The 14,968-nt window shown below is 30.0% G+C and overlaps 1 protein-coding gene across 2 annotated transcripts in view; it reads right to left on the reverse strand.

The window, feature by feature from the left end:
• Positions 1–14,525, reverse strand: part of LOC117174692 (estradiol 17-beta-dehydrogenase 11-like) — a 20,776-nt gene extending 6,251 nt beyond the window's left edge. The window contains exons 1-8 of one of the 2 annotated variants that reach the window (XM_033363997.1): positions 14,252–14,525; positions 13,993–14,113; positions 8,587–8,832; positions 5,230–5,354; positions 3,116–3,226; positions 1,768–1,929; positions 1,603–1,685; positions 1,399–1,515 (exon numbers count right to left, since the gene is read on the reverse strand). In XM_033363997.1, the coding sequence (XP_033219888.1) occupies positions 1,399–1,515; positions 1,603–1,685; positions 1,768–1,929; positions 3,116–3,226; positions 5,230–5,354; positions 8,587–8,824 (836 nt within the window). In that variant the 5' untranslated portion in view covers positions 8,825–8,832; positions 13,993–14,113; positions 14,252–14,525. The remainder of the gene's footprint in view (positions 1–1,398; positions 1,516–1,602; positions 1,686–1,767; positions 1,930–3,115; positions 3,227–5,229; positions 5,355–8,586; positions 8,833–13,992; positions 14,114–14,251) is intronic. The other variant, XM_033363995.1, reaches the window with a different exon arrangement.
• Positions 14,526–14,968: the final 443 nt, after the last annotated feature.

Below are 14,968 nucleotides of genomic sequence, written 5' to 3' on the forward strand. Positions count from 1 at the left end.
CCCCTAAACACATCCCCTGGACCCGCCACTGATCACAGTCCATTTACTTTCACGAGAAAATCGACAAAACGATGACAAGCATGTACGTTGTTTGTTTACAACCGGCGTACTATGCGGAGGCCGCCATTTTCAAAACTTGTATTTCAACGCTTTTCCGCGAGAAGCGCTGCAAGCGATGCAAACTAACTAAATCCGAATCTACGCGTCCAAATTTTTCAATGGCCGCATGGGAGTGGGGTCTCCTTATACTACTTGGGTGGGTTCCAGGGGACCACCCGGGTGCATTCCGATCCCTTCCACTATTATTGAACACATCACTATTTGTAATAACAATGACCTCATTACTGAAGCAGCAATTAAAATCTTCTTACCCTGTTCTTGCATTTTTTAAACTTTTGTGTAACGTAACCTCAACTATCTTTCAACAAACATACACCAGACGCACACTCGAAAGCGTTCATTCTACCATTCTCCTTCCACTTCACCATAGTAAACTCCGCCCACTTGTTTACTTCACCCGGGTGGTAGCCTGGAACGCACCCCTTCATGGATTGCACAATTCTGGACGGTTTTTTGGGGGTTTCTAGGGACAATTTTGAATAATTGGACAAGATAAATCTGCTTTTTGGGGTCACGAATGTCATTTTTTTGTGGGTTCTTTAATGCGTAACTGATGTTTGGTGTAATTAGGGACAGTTTGCAGGATGGGAAAGGAGAGGCTACTTTTTGAGGTATCTGAAAATAATTTTTGGTGATCGGACGGGGTAAATCGGTTTTTTGGGTCTCCAAGGACAATTTTGAGTGATAAGTCATTAGGCGAGGAGAGGCTGCTTTTTGGGGTCTCTAGGGAAAACTTTGGATAATGGGACAATGTAAATCTGCTTTTTGCGGTCTCGAGGATCATTTGTTGCGGATTGCACAAGTCGAAACTGCTTTTTGTATTACAGTCAACATTTTTTTAAACTGCTTCTTGGGGTCTCGATTTTCAAGTTAAGAGGATTGAACGAGGCGGAGCTGCTTTTTCGGGGACTCTAGGGATAATTTTAGAGTTTGAGACGGCGGCACAAGTTTTTGGGGTCTCTAATGACCGATTTGGGTGGCTAGACATGTACAATCTGCTTTTTGGTGTCTCGAGGCTAATTAGTTTGTAGGTTGGAAAAGGTGGAACTGCTCTCTCGGATCCTAGAAACAATGTTAGGAGTTGTACAAGGTGGAGATGGTTTTGTGGGTATCTACGGGAAGTTTGTAGGGGTTTGACTTGGGGTTGGACAAGGCTTTTTGGCGCATCTAGGGGAAATATTTTTCGGTTGAAAAATGCGGGAATATTCTTTGTGCATCAAACTAAAATAAAAAATTAATATAAAGGGAATCATTTTCTTTAAAAATGTTTAGTCATACTGTTTTAGTAGCAGGAGCCATCTTATGCTACTAGGAAGTATAATCAGCATACGATTGGTTAAAATTCCTGATACAATTTCTTCAGCAACATACTCTGGTTCTAATGTACTCATCAATCTGTAAACACGTCAGATATTACTAATTTACATATATTGTGATTTGAGGCACGATAGAAAATTCTTTTATTAATGAAACTTTCTTTACCTGGGTTTGACACCTGGAAACATTCCCGTGTTTATGAAATATGGACATACCAAAAGGCCTTGTATTCCATCATAACCATGAGTCTACAAAATATATAATATTATGATTATTAAATTTACTGGACACATTTATATATTAATCACTGCAATTTAAAATCTACTACACCTTTAACTCAGAAAATAGACTTTCGTGAAAACCAACAGTTGCAAATTTAGTAGCTGAGTAATCAGTACAATTATATGTCCCTAATAATCCTGCGACACTTGCGACAGTTACAATATGGCCGTGATTATCTTTTATCATATCTTTCAAGAACGCCTTCGTGGTCTAAAAAAGAATTATTTTTAAAAAATAATCAAATTTGTTTATCTTTTATTTGCCAGGTAAATTAAAAAAAAAAATTATTATATAATAGGGGAGAGTGGTCCTGAGTCGGCACTATGGATTAAGCTGGTACCCTTGCGTTTCTCAGAGATGGCGGGTGTATCGGCTTAACTATTTGGTCGTATAATAGGTTTATAGACATGGACATAATTTACGCTGTTAATTGTCACTTTAGTTTTCACTTGAAAACCCTTATTTGGATTTGTTTCGTCTTCGTTATAGCATAAGAGGTTTAAACATTCGTAGTGGTCCTGAGTCGGCACCTTTTTTGCTGATCTTGTTGTTATTTGAGTGGAAGCTTCTAATGTGTCCCCTAAGGGTTTACATTTTTCTTACACCTTCTCTATTCCTTTACACACCCTCCACACACTTACTTGGTGGTGGAAGGGGGACCTACAGTTTAAGGTGGGTTCCGAACCACCAAGAGCAACAGCCTTAAGTACTTAGAGAAAACCTTTTTTTCTCTAGAGGTACCGGTCCCATGACTCTCCGGAGCTGAACAACTCCCTTGCTAGGCTAATGTTCACCGCAGGGGCCACCGAGACTCTTCCAGAGTGCGAGGCGGGAATCGACCCCGCAAGCCGAAGGAGTGGGTCCAAAGCCTACGCTTTAGCCCCCACGACCATCGTCCCACTTATCTTGTTGTTATTTCTCTGTTATATTATTTTGTTGTGTTTCGATTCCATGTGACTCGTCTCTTGTTGGATTTTTTAGTTTGGTTGTGTTTTGACTGCATGTCATTTTTCTGCTCTGTGGTAGGTGTTCTTTTATTTTCTGTGTTTTTTCATTGTAAATAGTTTAAATTTGTCCATTTCCTCCTAAAACGTATATAACCTACTTTTTTGTTACATTTGAGCGGAAAAAATTACGTGCTGACTCAGGACCAGGGGGGTACCGACTTAGGACCACTATTTTGAGTAATATCAAAAATCGACTTCTTCACTTTGCGCTACATTGTGACCCCAAAAATCACTCCAAACTGCTTCAAACGACAGAATTTTAGTCAAAGAATCTTATTACTTGACCAAAGACATTAAAGCGCCATTAAGTACTTTTATCCTCAGTTTTCGATAAAAACTATTGTAACGACTTAGGACCACTCTGCCCTAATAATAAGTAAATTACTTACCCAATAATGTGATAAAATGTTTACATTGAATGTCCTCTCAATTTCGTCATCAGGTATTTTCAATAAAGTGTCCCCATAAATGTATCCAGCATTGTTTATTAATATTGTTACCTAACATGAAAAAAATGATTTTTAATTGTAACATTACCTCTTACAGCTTTATGTAGGTCTTCATTTTTAAACACACATTCTTCAATTAATTAATTTTAAAATGCGTTTTAAGCCAATCAACTCTAAATATAAATTTATTAATGATTTAAAAAATGTAATTATAGTTCGAGTATGAAAAACTATTTTTAAATAATTTAAAATTAATAGGTTTTTCAAACATTCTTTTAATCAGAAAAAAATAACAATTTGTTAATATTTAACTATATTTGACTGTTTAATTAAACTGAGCAATTATAAATAAAACTTTCAAGATAAAGCAATTTTAAATTACCTGAATATTTCTAACTTAAAATTGCCGAAAGTTATATAATTTCAACATTTACAAATTTACTGATTCATTCTGTAAATCAGAGGATTGCAAATGATAAAGTAGATTTATATTTTTTAGCCAGAAATCTGTGAATGGTTCAATTTTTAACGTTTATAATTAAAAAGAAATCATTGATATCATTATCAAATATTTTTTAATGTTTAGGGAATCTTTGCAATCTTTATAAAACCTTTAAAATATTTCTGAAATCTTTTGAAATTGGACAATTAGAATATTTTTAAATCTTGGTAAAACCTTTTAAATAATTGCAAAATCTTTAAATCTTCTGTAATACTTTTAAAACTTTAAAATATTTTGAACCTTTAACATTTTTGCGAAATCATTAAAATTTGTACAAAATTTGTAAAATCCTCTATTAACACCTTGAAAACCCTGAAATATTTTTGAATCTTTGAAACTTCTATAATACTTTAAAAACTTTGAAAGATTTTTAAACATCTGAAATCTTTGTGAAACCATTTAAATTTTCGCAAAATCTTCTATAACACTTTGAAAACTTTGGAAGAGTTTTAAATATTTGAAAATTTTGTGAAATCATTAAAATTTTCGCAAAATCTTTGAAATCTATTCGAAAGCTTTGCAATTTTTAAAATCTTTGTGAAATTATTTAAATTTTTGTCAAATCTTTGATGCATGTTAGAAATATTTGAAATTCGTTAAGTCTGTGAAAGTTTGGTCAAATCTTTAAAAACTTTGCGAAATCTTCTGTAATATTTTAAAAAGTTTGAAATCTTTTCTGAAATTTTCGCGAAATCTTTGAAACCTTTAACATTTTAAAGTCTTCTTGAAATCTTTGAAATTTTAGTGCAAACTTTGAAAATCTTTGTGAAATAATTGAAATTTTTGTGAAATCTTTCAAATCTTTGTAAAATCATTGAAAATTTCGTGAAATCTTTGAAATATTTGTGAAATTTTTAAAATCTTTTTAAAATCGTTGAAATGTTTGAAAAATTGATAAAATCTTCTTTAATACTTTAAGAGCATTAAAATAATCTTTAATCTTTGGAATCTTGGTCAAATCTTGAAAATGTCTGTGAATTGATTACAATTTTATGAATTTATCATATGAATCTAAGCTCAAATTCTCATTTCAAAGAATTTTAAAATGCAGTTTTGACAACTTAAACAATTACAAATTGAAGGCGTTTGAAATTGAAAATTTTCGATGAGAAATATTTGAAGTTGATCAACTAAAAATATTAATTATTTAATAATTTTTTACATTGAGCTGTATTTTGAGTATTAAAAACTGATCAATAATTTATTTTACAGAACGATTCTTAATCTGTTAAAAATCAAACAATTTACAAATTGTACCGTTTGAAATTGAACTTTTTCAATTCTAAAGCCCTACTACTTAAACGAATGTACACGTCCAATTGAAACTCTATAGTCTATTTTGAATCAAAAAATAATTTTAAATTAATAGATTCATAATTAACGTTATTATTTTTAAATTATTTAAAATTTTTTAAATTGTTCGAAAATATTCAATCCCTATAATTTTGTATGCAGAATTTTTCAATTTTGAAAGATTTAAAATAAAAAACTGTTTAATTTTGTATTGTTCATCGTTGCCAACTGGATTTCTTAAATTTTTTGATAAACTTACATTGCCAACATCAACCTGGACTGATTTTGCATTTCTGTAAATGCATTTTCTGTCACTTATATCACAATAATAGCCCCAACATTTTCCGCCACCTTGTCTGATTTCCGCCACTGTTTGTTCAATGCCTAGAATTGTATATTTTTATTAAAAATAATAAATAATTTGACTCAAAAATTTAATTATTTACAATCAAGCGATCCTCACTGCGACAATTTGTTTACTCACAATAATCTTGATCATGCACAATAAACAATTAATTTAATAAAAATTCGAGCAAATTGAAATCTATTTAGTTCAAGAATATTTCAGACAAATTTAAATTGATTTCAATTTGGACTGTTTTGACTACTTGGTGTGGGTTTGAAAACTCATCTTTTTTTATAAAAAATTCGTTTTTTTTTTTTAAATTGAAATTTCGCTTTTTTCACAAAACAAGAATAAGTTAAAATTCATTCTTTGTGGTAAAAAAGTCATTTTTCTTGTTTGGAAATTGAATTTACTTGTTTAAAAAGTTAACTATTTTGTTTAAAATTTAATTATTTTGTTGAAAATTCAAATACATTTTCAAATTCTCTAAAAATTTTGCTAATAAACTTTAGCAATATTATAGCGATTAAAAAATTATTATTTATCTACGATAATAAATGTTTTACACGTTCTTTTTAGATTGACTTGAAAATTGTTTTGTGGGTAACATTTGTAAAAGTGAGGGAAAATTGAAAACTGTCATTCAACGGTTTATTCAAGTAATAAGCATACGGTTCTTAAATTTGCATTATCGTGGAAATTACTGTACGACGTTCTTGCTGACAAGCAATAAACTTCAGAATTACTTGATTACACAACATGACCGCATTTCGTCAAGTCTACTCACGAGGCTCATTTATTATTTCCTTTTAGAGTGAAATCCATTTTTTTCATGTAATGTTTACTTGTCCGGAAATATGTTTGCTTTGACCAGGACGCGGGCTTTTTAAAATTTATAAAATTTTCTATTTAAATTATTTTATTTATTAAAAATGAACTTCAATGATTCTCTAGACTAGTATTCTTTATTTTATAGATTACAAACATTCCTATGTATTTATTTCTGGCTTTACAGTCTTGAAACCTATTCCCCTCTTTTCCTCATTTTTCTAATTAGGTGCAAACTCAATCAATAAAAGCCAATAAGACGGTTTGATAAGATTGAAAATTCATCTTTTTCGGTAGAAAAGACACATTTTTTTGTTAAAAATGACATTTGTTGTTGAAAATTCAAATATTTGGTTCAAAGTTGAAGTTTGTGGAAAATTTAATTATTTTTCAAAAAATAAAGTATTTTGTTAAAAAGTGATTTTTTCTAGAGAATTTGTCCTTTTGGATCGAAAAATCATGTTTCTTGTTTGAAAATAAACTGTCAACTAGTTGGCTGTGAAGTCCTTTTTTTACAATAAATTTTTAAACGGAAAATTTAGCTATTCTATTTTTAGTGAAAATTTGGTCTTTTTGGATGACTGGAATTTAACTTTCTTGTTAAAATTTCATATTTTTGGATTGAAGGTCGCTTTTTTTGGCTTAAATATTCAACTCTTGTTAAAAATTCATCTTCATTGCTTAAAAATGAAATTTTTTAATTGAGAATTATCTGTTTCGATTGAGGCTTCAACTATCTTGTAGGAAATTCATCTTTTTTAGATGATATTAACTGATTGGTTTTTAAAATTGAAATCTGTTTTTGTAGAAATATTATTGATATTATTAAACATGATTAAATATAAACTATTATATTTTTCGTTAAAAATTCATCTTTTTCGGTTGAAAATTTAATTACCCGATTGAAATTTGAACAATTGCTTCAAATATTAATTCTTTCCTTGAAGATTTATGATGTTAGTCGAAATTTGCTTTCTTTTTTTGAAAATCTAAACATTTTGATTAAAAAAAATTTTTAATATTTTTTTAGTTGAAAATGTGTCCTTTTTGGTCGATGATAAAACTATTTTGCAGAAAATTCGTCTTTTTTGGTTGAAAAATCTACTCTTTTATTTCGTAGAGATTTTTTTTTAATTTTACTATTTGTTTTAAACTTTATTATTTTTTTGATTCAAAATTCATCTTTTTGGTTAAGGATTTGTTGGTTGAAGGTTAAACTATTTTGATGTATATTTGTTTTTTGCCCCATTTCAAAGATTTTTTATTTAAAATAAGTATCTTTTTTGGTTTTTTTATTATGTAGTTAAAAAATAAATTTTGTATTGAAAATTTGTTTAAAAGTTTTTGGCTAGTAGTTGAAATAAAAAAATAATGTTTAAAAGTTGGTTAATTGGTTCAAAGACGAACTCTCTTGTTGAAAAAATTATTTTTGGTTAAATTTGGTTAAAAATTGCCTTTCTTTAGGTTTTCTTAAATATTTTTTTTTTGTTGTTAAAATTTAATTTTTTACGTATTAAGATTTTCGTTTAGAAATAATCTTTTTTGGTTAAAAGTTGAACTGCTTTGTTATTAATTAATTCTTTTCGTTGAAAATTCATCTTTGTGGTTAACAATATAACTATTTCTATGAAAATTAATTTCTTAAACTTAACATTTAATTATTTTGTTGAAAATCCGTCTTTTTTCGTACAGTATTAATGTTTTTGGTCGAAAATTGATCTTTTTTGTGGAAAAATTTAACTATTTGGTTAAAAAGTAATATATTTAAAGTCAAAGTACAGATACTTTTTATTTTAGCTCGTCTTGTTTCCATAACGATGAAAATTGGGCACATGTACTCATTAGTAAAAATAAACTTCCTTATACGTAAAAGCAAACATATTTGCGTAAGGAATTATGTAGAATCAACTTGTTACTCGAGAAAGTAAATTATTACAGAATCTTGTCTAAATATTTACATATTTCCTTAACACTATATTTTATTCATTATCGACTCTCTACCAAGGAATATGACTCTTCAAGTGCGTGTCTAATAACTCATAGATAAAAAATAATTTTTTTTGAACATTTTTTAAAATTCACGTATCTAACTTTAATAAACGAATAAAATACAGCTTTTTCTCAATAAATCCTGTGAAGTTTTTTTATTCGCTCCACAATAATTTTCCTATCTTTACAATATTATTTTCTTCCAAGTAAATAAACTTTCACCTTTTTCCACTTCTTCATATTTCTACTCGGATGAATGCTTGCGTAAAATAATTCTCTACAAATAATCCGAGAATTAACGATAAATTAATAATTACTAGAACGATAACTTAAAAAAAAAAAAATTGGTTTTTGAGCTTATGTGAGTTAATCCAATTTTTTATTGTTAATTATGTATTAATAAATGATGTTTTATGTTATTTTATTTCATTTTATTCGTTATAAATTACATACCAACTTTGTTGATATCCCATATTACTACATTGCAACCAAGATTGGCTAATTTGGCGGCAATTATTTTTCCAATTCCTCCAGCTCCTCCAGTAATAAGTGCCACTTCTCCTTTCACGCTTTTACTGCGATAGCGCCTGGGAATAATTCTTAAAACAACTGCTTCCGTTATGTTTACTACAGCCATTCCCATGACAAGTAGAAGGTCGCATATTATATGGAAAATACCCCTGATATCCATTTTGATACCTAAAAATGAAAATAAAATTTAAAATAGCTAAATCGATTTTCATACAATTGACATTTAAATCTTCCCTCCTCTAAAACCCTTACTTCTTCTAATACTATCCCCTACATTCTTACCATACATGCCCACATGTTTCGTCTTTTCATTCACATATCCCCTCCTTAGCTCTTCTCAAACTTCCTCTTCTCATTTGTCTTTTTTTACTGCTGGTACCACTACCCCTTCATTCAGTAACTCCGACAACACCTCTCCTCTATGTACTTTATTACAATTTATTCTATATTCAAGCATTTAATTATTCCTAAAACATGGATTGTTTCTTCCCTTGATACGTCCTCTCCATCGTCTCTTTTTCTCCTTCAGACCAGGTAGAGGCCACTTCTAGCAAATCTATCCAATATTTTTTCCTTTCTACTATCTCAATATATTTTTTTACTTTTTGCCTTATTTTTCTCTATATACTACCTGCAGACCTCTCATTCTGTCCTAGTGTTGTCCGCCTCTTCAAAACATTCACTTTCATCCTATACTTTTTATCATACATCTTAGTATAGGCCTTTCTTCTTCCATTTTTTTCTCCACTACTTTTCAGTTTTCTCAATTCTTTTTTATTTTCTTTACATTCCTCACCCTGTACACTTTTAAAACCTCCCTTACTAACTTCTTTTTTAATTGTGCTCTATAATGCTAGTTTTATTCCTCTTCTAATTGTTTCCATCTCTTCATGTACATTTACCTCTTCCATTTTTATATTACTTACCTTCTCCTTAAGCTGTTTGAAGCTATTTTGCGAACCTCTCATCCTGCTCTTTTTACTTCCTTTTTATCGTTATTACTCTTCTCTCCCTCTAATGTCACTATTATAGGACTATTATTCCACCTCTCCCCTCGCATCTTGACCTCTTCTACTATTAAACATTCTTTTTCTTATTCCATCCTCTATTCTCTTCGAGCTTCCATATAACGTCCTTTTTTCTCATCACTTCCTTCTTATGTTCCCCTTCTGTAGATTTACCAGTGCCATTTTCTGTCGTCTTACCCCTTCCTTTCCTACACTTGGTACTTCACCTATCTATACCTCCGTGTCTCTTCTTTTTATCACTTCTTTCACTTCTTTTAATTCCTCCCCCTCTAATCTTATACCCTTTATCACTATATTTCTTCATCTAGTCTATCTTTCTTTCCCATATTAACACATGGACATCCTTTTCTCTTAATTTTTTCCTAAAAATGTGAGATTAATATGTTAAATGAAACTGGGCTCAGTTTCCGATCCTCTCTTTATAAAAAACCCTCTCTTGTCCTCTTTTTCATCATAACTGGATAATAGGGAAAAGGAAAGATAAATAGCGCTGTTCTTTAAAAATAACCTAGAAGTGGGGGGAAAATTGTAGAATTTAGGAAGGCAAAGAATAAAGGGAAGTTAATCAGGGCTATGCAAAATCTATATTGATCATGATCTGACATAGAAAAGATCGTTTAGGAAAGAGGAAAAATGGAAAGGTAGTGAGAGCAGGTTAAGAAAAAAATATGAAGAAGTAGTGAAGAGTATGCATTTTTTAAAGTTAAGGAAAGGAAAAAAAGTATAAGATTGAGGTTAAAAGATAAGAAAGCGGTAGGAATAAGAATAAAAATATGGAAAATACAGGACAGCCCAAGAAAAAGAGGAGGTTAAAATAATTCTTTGGAATGTAGCAGGAACTAGAAGAGACAGCGAATTCTGGAAATAGATTGAAAATTGCGAGGCAAAATGGAATATATATGAAGAAGAAGGAGGTCCAGCGGAAGCGTGGTTACCAGAAAAGGATTAGAAAAGAATAAGAAGTATATTTTCAGTTGGATTCAGATGGTAGTTACAAGGGGCCAAGATGAAAAAAGGAAAGGATAAAACCAGTGGAAGAATAATCATAGGAGTGAAATATACTGCAGGATAAAAGAAAATAGCAAGAGAGAAGGAGAGAGGAGGGATGTAGGACATGAATGTAAAGACAAAAATAAGTTGGTATAGTATTCTGAAAAGGGAACAGTAATTTATTTTGGGATAGTGGACTATAAGATAAGGGTAAAGAAACTAGATGTAAAGAATTATAAACATTCGGGTAACCTTTCGATAATAGTGAGATTAAAGGGAAAAAGAGTTGAAAAGTAGGTTGGAAAGGAGGAATCTTAAACTAGGATTTTGTGGGGATGATAAGGTAAGGTTGAGGAAAGTATAGAGAAGCATAGAAAGGAAAGAGAGAGAAAAGAAGAATTATAGTGGTAAAGTGTCTGAGGTTAGAGGAGAAGCAATTGAAAGGAGTGGAATAGAGGAAGTGAGAAGAGTAAGAAAGTAAGGAGCAAAAGGAGAGCAAAGTGCATCAGTAAATCTAAAGAAAAGAGATGATAAGAGGTAAGTCAAGAAAAATAATGTTATACAGAAACTCGGCGAAAATAGTGGATGTGATATGGAAAGAAAGAAATAAGTATAAGTTAAGGAAAATAGTAGAGAAGGAAAGAAAGAAGGTGTCAAGAACGTGCGTTACTTATGAGAAAATGTATATTAAATTATATGATGGGATTGGATCAAAGAAAGAGAAGAGTTAGTAAAAAGTGTTGTGTGGAAGGACTAGAGGAGAAAAGAACGAAAGAGAAGCAAATAAGTAATAGGAAACAAGAAAAGAAGTGATGTTAAAGAAGGGAAGAAGGGGAAGGGAAGAAAGATGCTTGAGGGAGACGAATATGGGAGGGGTTAAAGATTATAGAGGAGTGACACTAATTGTTAATAGTTAATAATTAAAAATTTCATGGTACCTACTCCTCGTAGCGAAATTGCAGTATGCGTAGCCCCGGCCTAATTTGATACGCAGTAACTCGAATTAAAACTAATTTTTTTTATTCCCTGCAGGTTTCTTAGCCTCTTTATTCTTTAGATAGAAGGGTAACTTTTCATGTGTCAGATTATGTTTTGTGAGTGACAGGAACTTTCGAAGGATTTAATTTACGTGACGATTTCTGCACAAAAACCCAAACACATTTGGTTTCGCAACATGAATCAAATGCAAGTACGATTTCCCTGAACTGAGATGACTGTAGATAAAGGAATAAAATAAAGAAACAGTCTAAGTGAAAGCATAATAGATCTCGTAGAAAGTGAGTTGTATCATTTTGATAAATAATCGGATATGATGAAAAGAAAGAAATTCTAAGAACGTTATAACTAATAAAAGCCTTTTTGAAATCCAAAGAAATAACAAAAATATCAGCTAATTTGAAAACATTCGCGAATTTCAAAGAAATTGAATCTTAAATCTTAAAAATTTCTTGATATGCTTTGAAAATTTTAATATGTCAAAATTTGAATCTAACAATTTACAATACAAACAAAAATTTAAAATTTTCAGCAATAATTGATTTTTATTTTTATAACTGAAATTTAATAATTGTATTTGATATTACAAGATTTTAGAAAAAAATATGTATCAGTTTAAAAGATATTGAATACTTGTAAACGTTTCAAAGAAATGAAAAGATATTTGAGAAATTTCGAAGTCTTTCAGTTTTAAGATATTTTTAATCTTCTCAAAAACTTATAACGTTCCTAAAAATATTTTTAACTGACCCGTGTTATTGTCTAAATTTTGAAAAATCTTTCAGAACTGCAAAAATTGTTATAAAATCTTCCCGATTTTTTTTTTAATTCTGGACATTTTTGGAAATATTTTATAATATCCTCTCAGAATTATTTGAAACAAACCATTTGGAATATTCCTAAGAACGTTCAGAAAATTTGTAATTGTCTTAAAACGTTTCACAATCCTTCAAACTTTTCAAAATTTTATTTGGAAACATTTCAAATAAATTCTTAAAATTTCGAAAAAGAATCTATTAGGTTTTATAGTGAAATTTTCCAGTTTTACAAGATTATGCAATTAAAAATAAAGAATTAAGTAAATTTAAGATATATTTGGACTTTTTAAAATAATACATGAATAATTTTTAACAGAAGAATATTAAAAAAAAATTCAACGGCATAGATTTTTAATGATTTCGAATAAGAAATTTAGATAAATTTAAAATTATTTTGAATAAAGATGCAACTGTTTAGTTGAAATCTAATCTGCTTTGGTCGAAAAAATATAAATTTTCTACTAAAATAACGAATCTTTGAGCAAAAAAGTGATTTTTTAACTAAAAAATAATTAATTTCTAGCAAATGAGATGAGTTTACAAACATCTTTTAAACTGACCCGAAAAAATTGTTGTTTTTTTATTATCTTGTAACTGTCAAAAATCCTTAAAAAGCTTGAAAGTTTATTTTGAGATGTTTAAGAATGTACTTTTTTCTAGATTTTTGTTGAAATCTTTTCAAATAATAAATTATTTATGAAATATTTTGCACGAATTTCAAGTATCTTTTAAAATTATTACAATTTTTACTAAAATGTTCGAAAAACCTTTCAAAATTAAAAGAAAGTGCTAAAAAAATCTTTTAGATTTTTAAAAATATTCTTAGAAATCTTCTGAAATTATTAGAAATCTTTTGAAATTAAAAAAGAAATTAATCTTAACGAAAAACGATTTAAAATTTTCTCAGGATTCTTAAGAAGAATTTTTTCATTTTCTTTAAACCTTTCAAATTTTTTAAAAAGCATCGAAATTTTTCGTCGAAATCTTAAGAAATTAACTTCTTTTAATATATTTTTTTATCTTTTCAAATTTTATATTATTTCTGAATGTTTGTGAAACTTCTAAAACTCCTGAGTATTTTTCTAAATGATTCGAATTTTTCCTAACATTTTTTTTAATTATGTAAAAATAAAAAAATAAGCCTAAAATCTTGCTGATCCTTTTTTTTACAGTTTTGGAATTTTTCAAACATCTGTTTAAATATTCTCTTAAAATAATTTTTTTTTTTTATAAAAAATAAGTTTAAATGTTCTCAGAAATTTTCAAAAATTAATATTTCATTGAAATATTTACAATTGTATTTTTTCTTTAGAAATAATCTTTCCTGGGAGAAAATGTAACTGATCTGTTGAAAGTCGTCTTTTTTGACAAAAAATTGATCTTCTTGTTTGAAAATTCATCTGTTTTGGATGAAGTCAACTATTTTTTATTAAAAATTTAAATCTTTTTCTACTATTTTCAACTACTATTTTAGCTATTTTAATTAATTCACCTACTTGGTTAGAAGTTGTACCAATCAGGGTTTCGACATCAATTTTTGCGAGATCTGGTGACCACAACTTTTGACGATCAGGAAAAACCAGTTTAAATCTTGTCCAAAATGTTAAAAGCCGTAAACTTTAAAAATTATTTATGATTAATTTTGAAACTGTTTATGTTTTTGATATCAGGAAATAAAAATCCAAGGAGATGAACTCGTGCATTGAGTTATTACATATTTGCAGAGACTTTATGATAATGAGCACTGACACCTACCAGAGATGATAGACTGAAATGTTTCCTATTGTTTTTGTGGTGATTGATGTTTTCTTGAATTGTAGAAAGTGGGTACTCTACTGATGCGAAGCGATTGTCCTGCGGATGTTGAGAGCGCTGTTTCCCACACGAGCGCACTATACGAATGGCCAGGCATAAACATTAAGCATTTCACTATCCTCTCTATAGTCCTCCTCTGTGGATCTAGACAGTGGCTTGAATGCTTGGAAGTCAGTAAACTCACTGGTTCGCGATCCCGTCACAGACCCTAGTTTGCAAGTGAAACCGGGCTGCAGTCTGAAAGACCGAGAGTACCATTACTCTTTTCCATTTAACTGAGGAAACTCTATTTCTCCAAAGAGCGGAACCATGAGAGTCGGAAACTCGCGATTAGAAACCTGGTGCGAGGGAAAATGTTTTCAATGGAAGGGAAGGATGAAATCGAATCTGAACATTTTTCCTCAAATTGTTTTAAAAGGCAGGACCAAAAATGCAAGGTCAAACATTATGAGAACCAACATTTTAAGGCCCATAACTAGGGTATCTAAGGATAATTTCCTTGGTGGTTTTTAGGTGCCTAGGGAGAATTGTTGAAAGTGGGAAATGGCTTTGGAGATTCTTAAGTACCTAGGAACAATCTCCGAGGGTTGAACACCGCGTTTGTAGTTCTTGGTACCCACGACATTTTATGAGTGTTCTACAGAGCGTTGGTGGTTT

The sequence above is a fragment of the Belonocnema kinseyi genome, chromosome 6 (assembly GCF_010883055.1).
Source record: "Belonocnema kinseyi isolate 2016_QV_RU_SX_M_011 chromosome 6, B_treatae_v1, whole genome shotgun sequence".
Lineage (NCBI taxonomy): Eukaryota > Metazoa > Arthropoda > Insecta > Hymenoptera > Cynipidae > Belonocnema > Belonocnema kinseyi.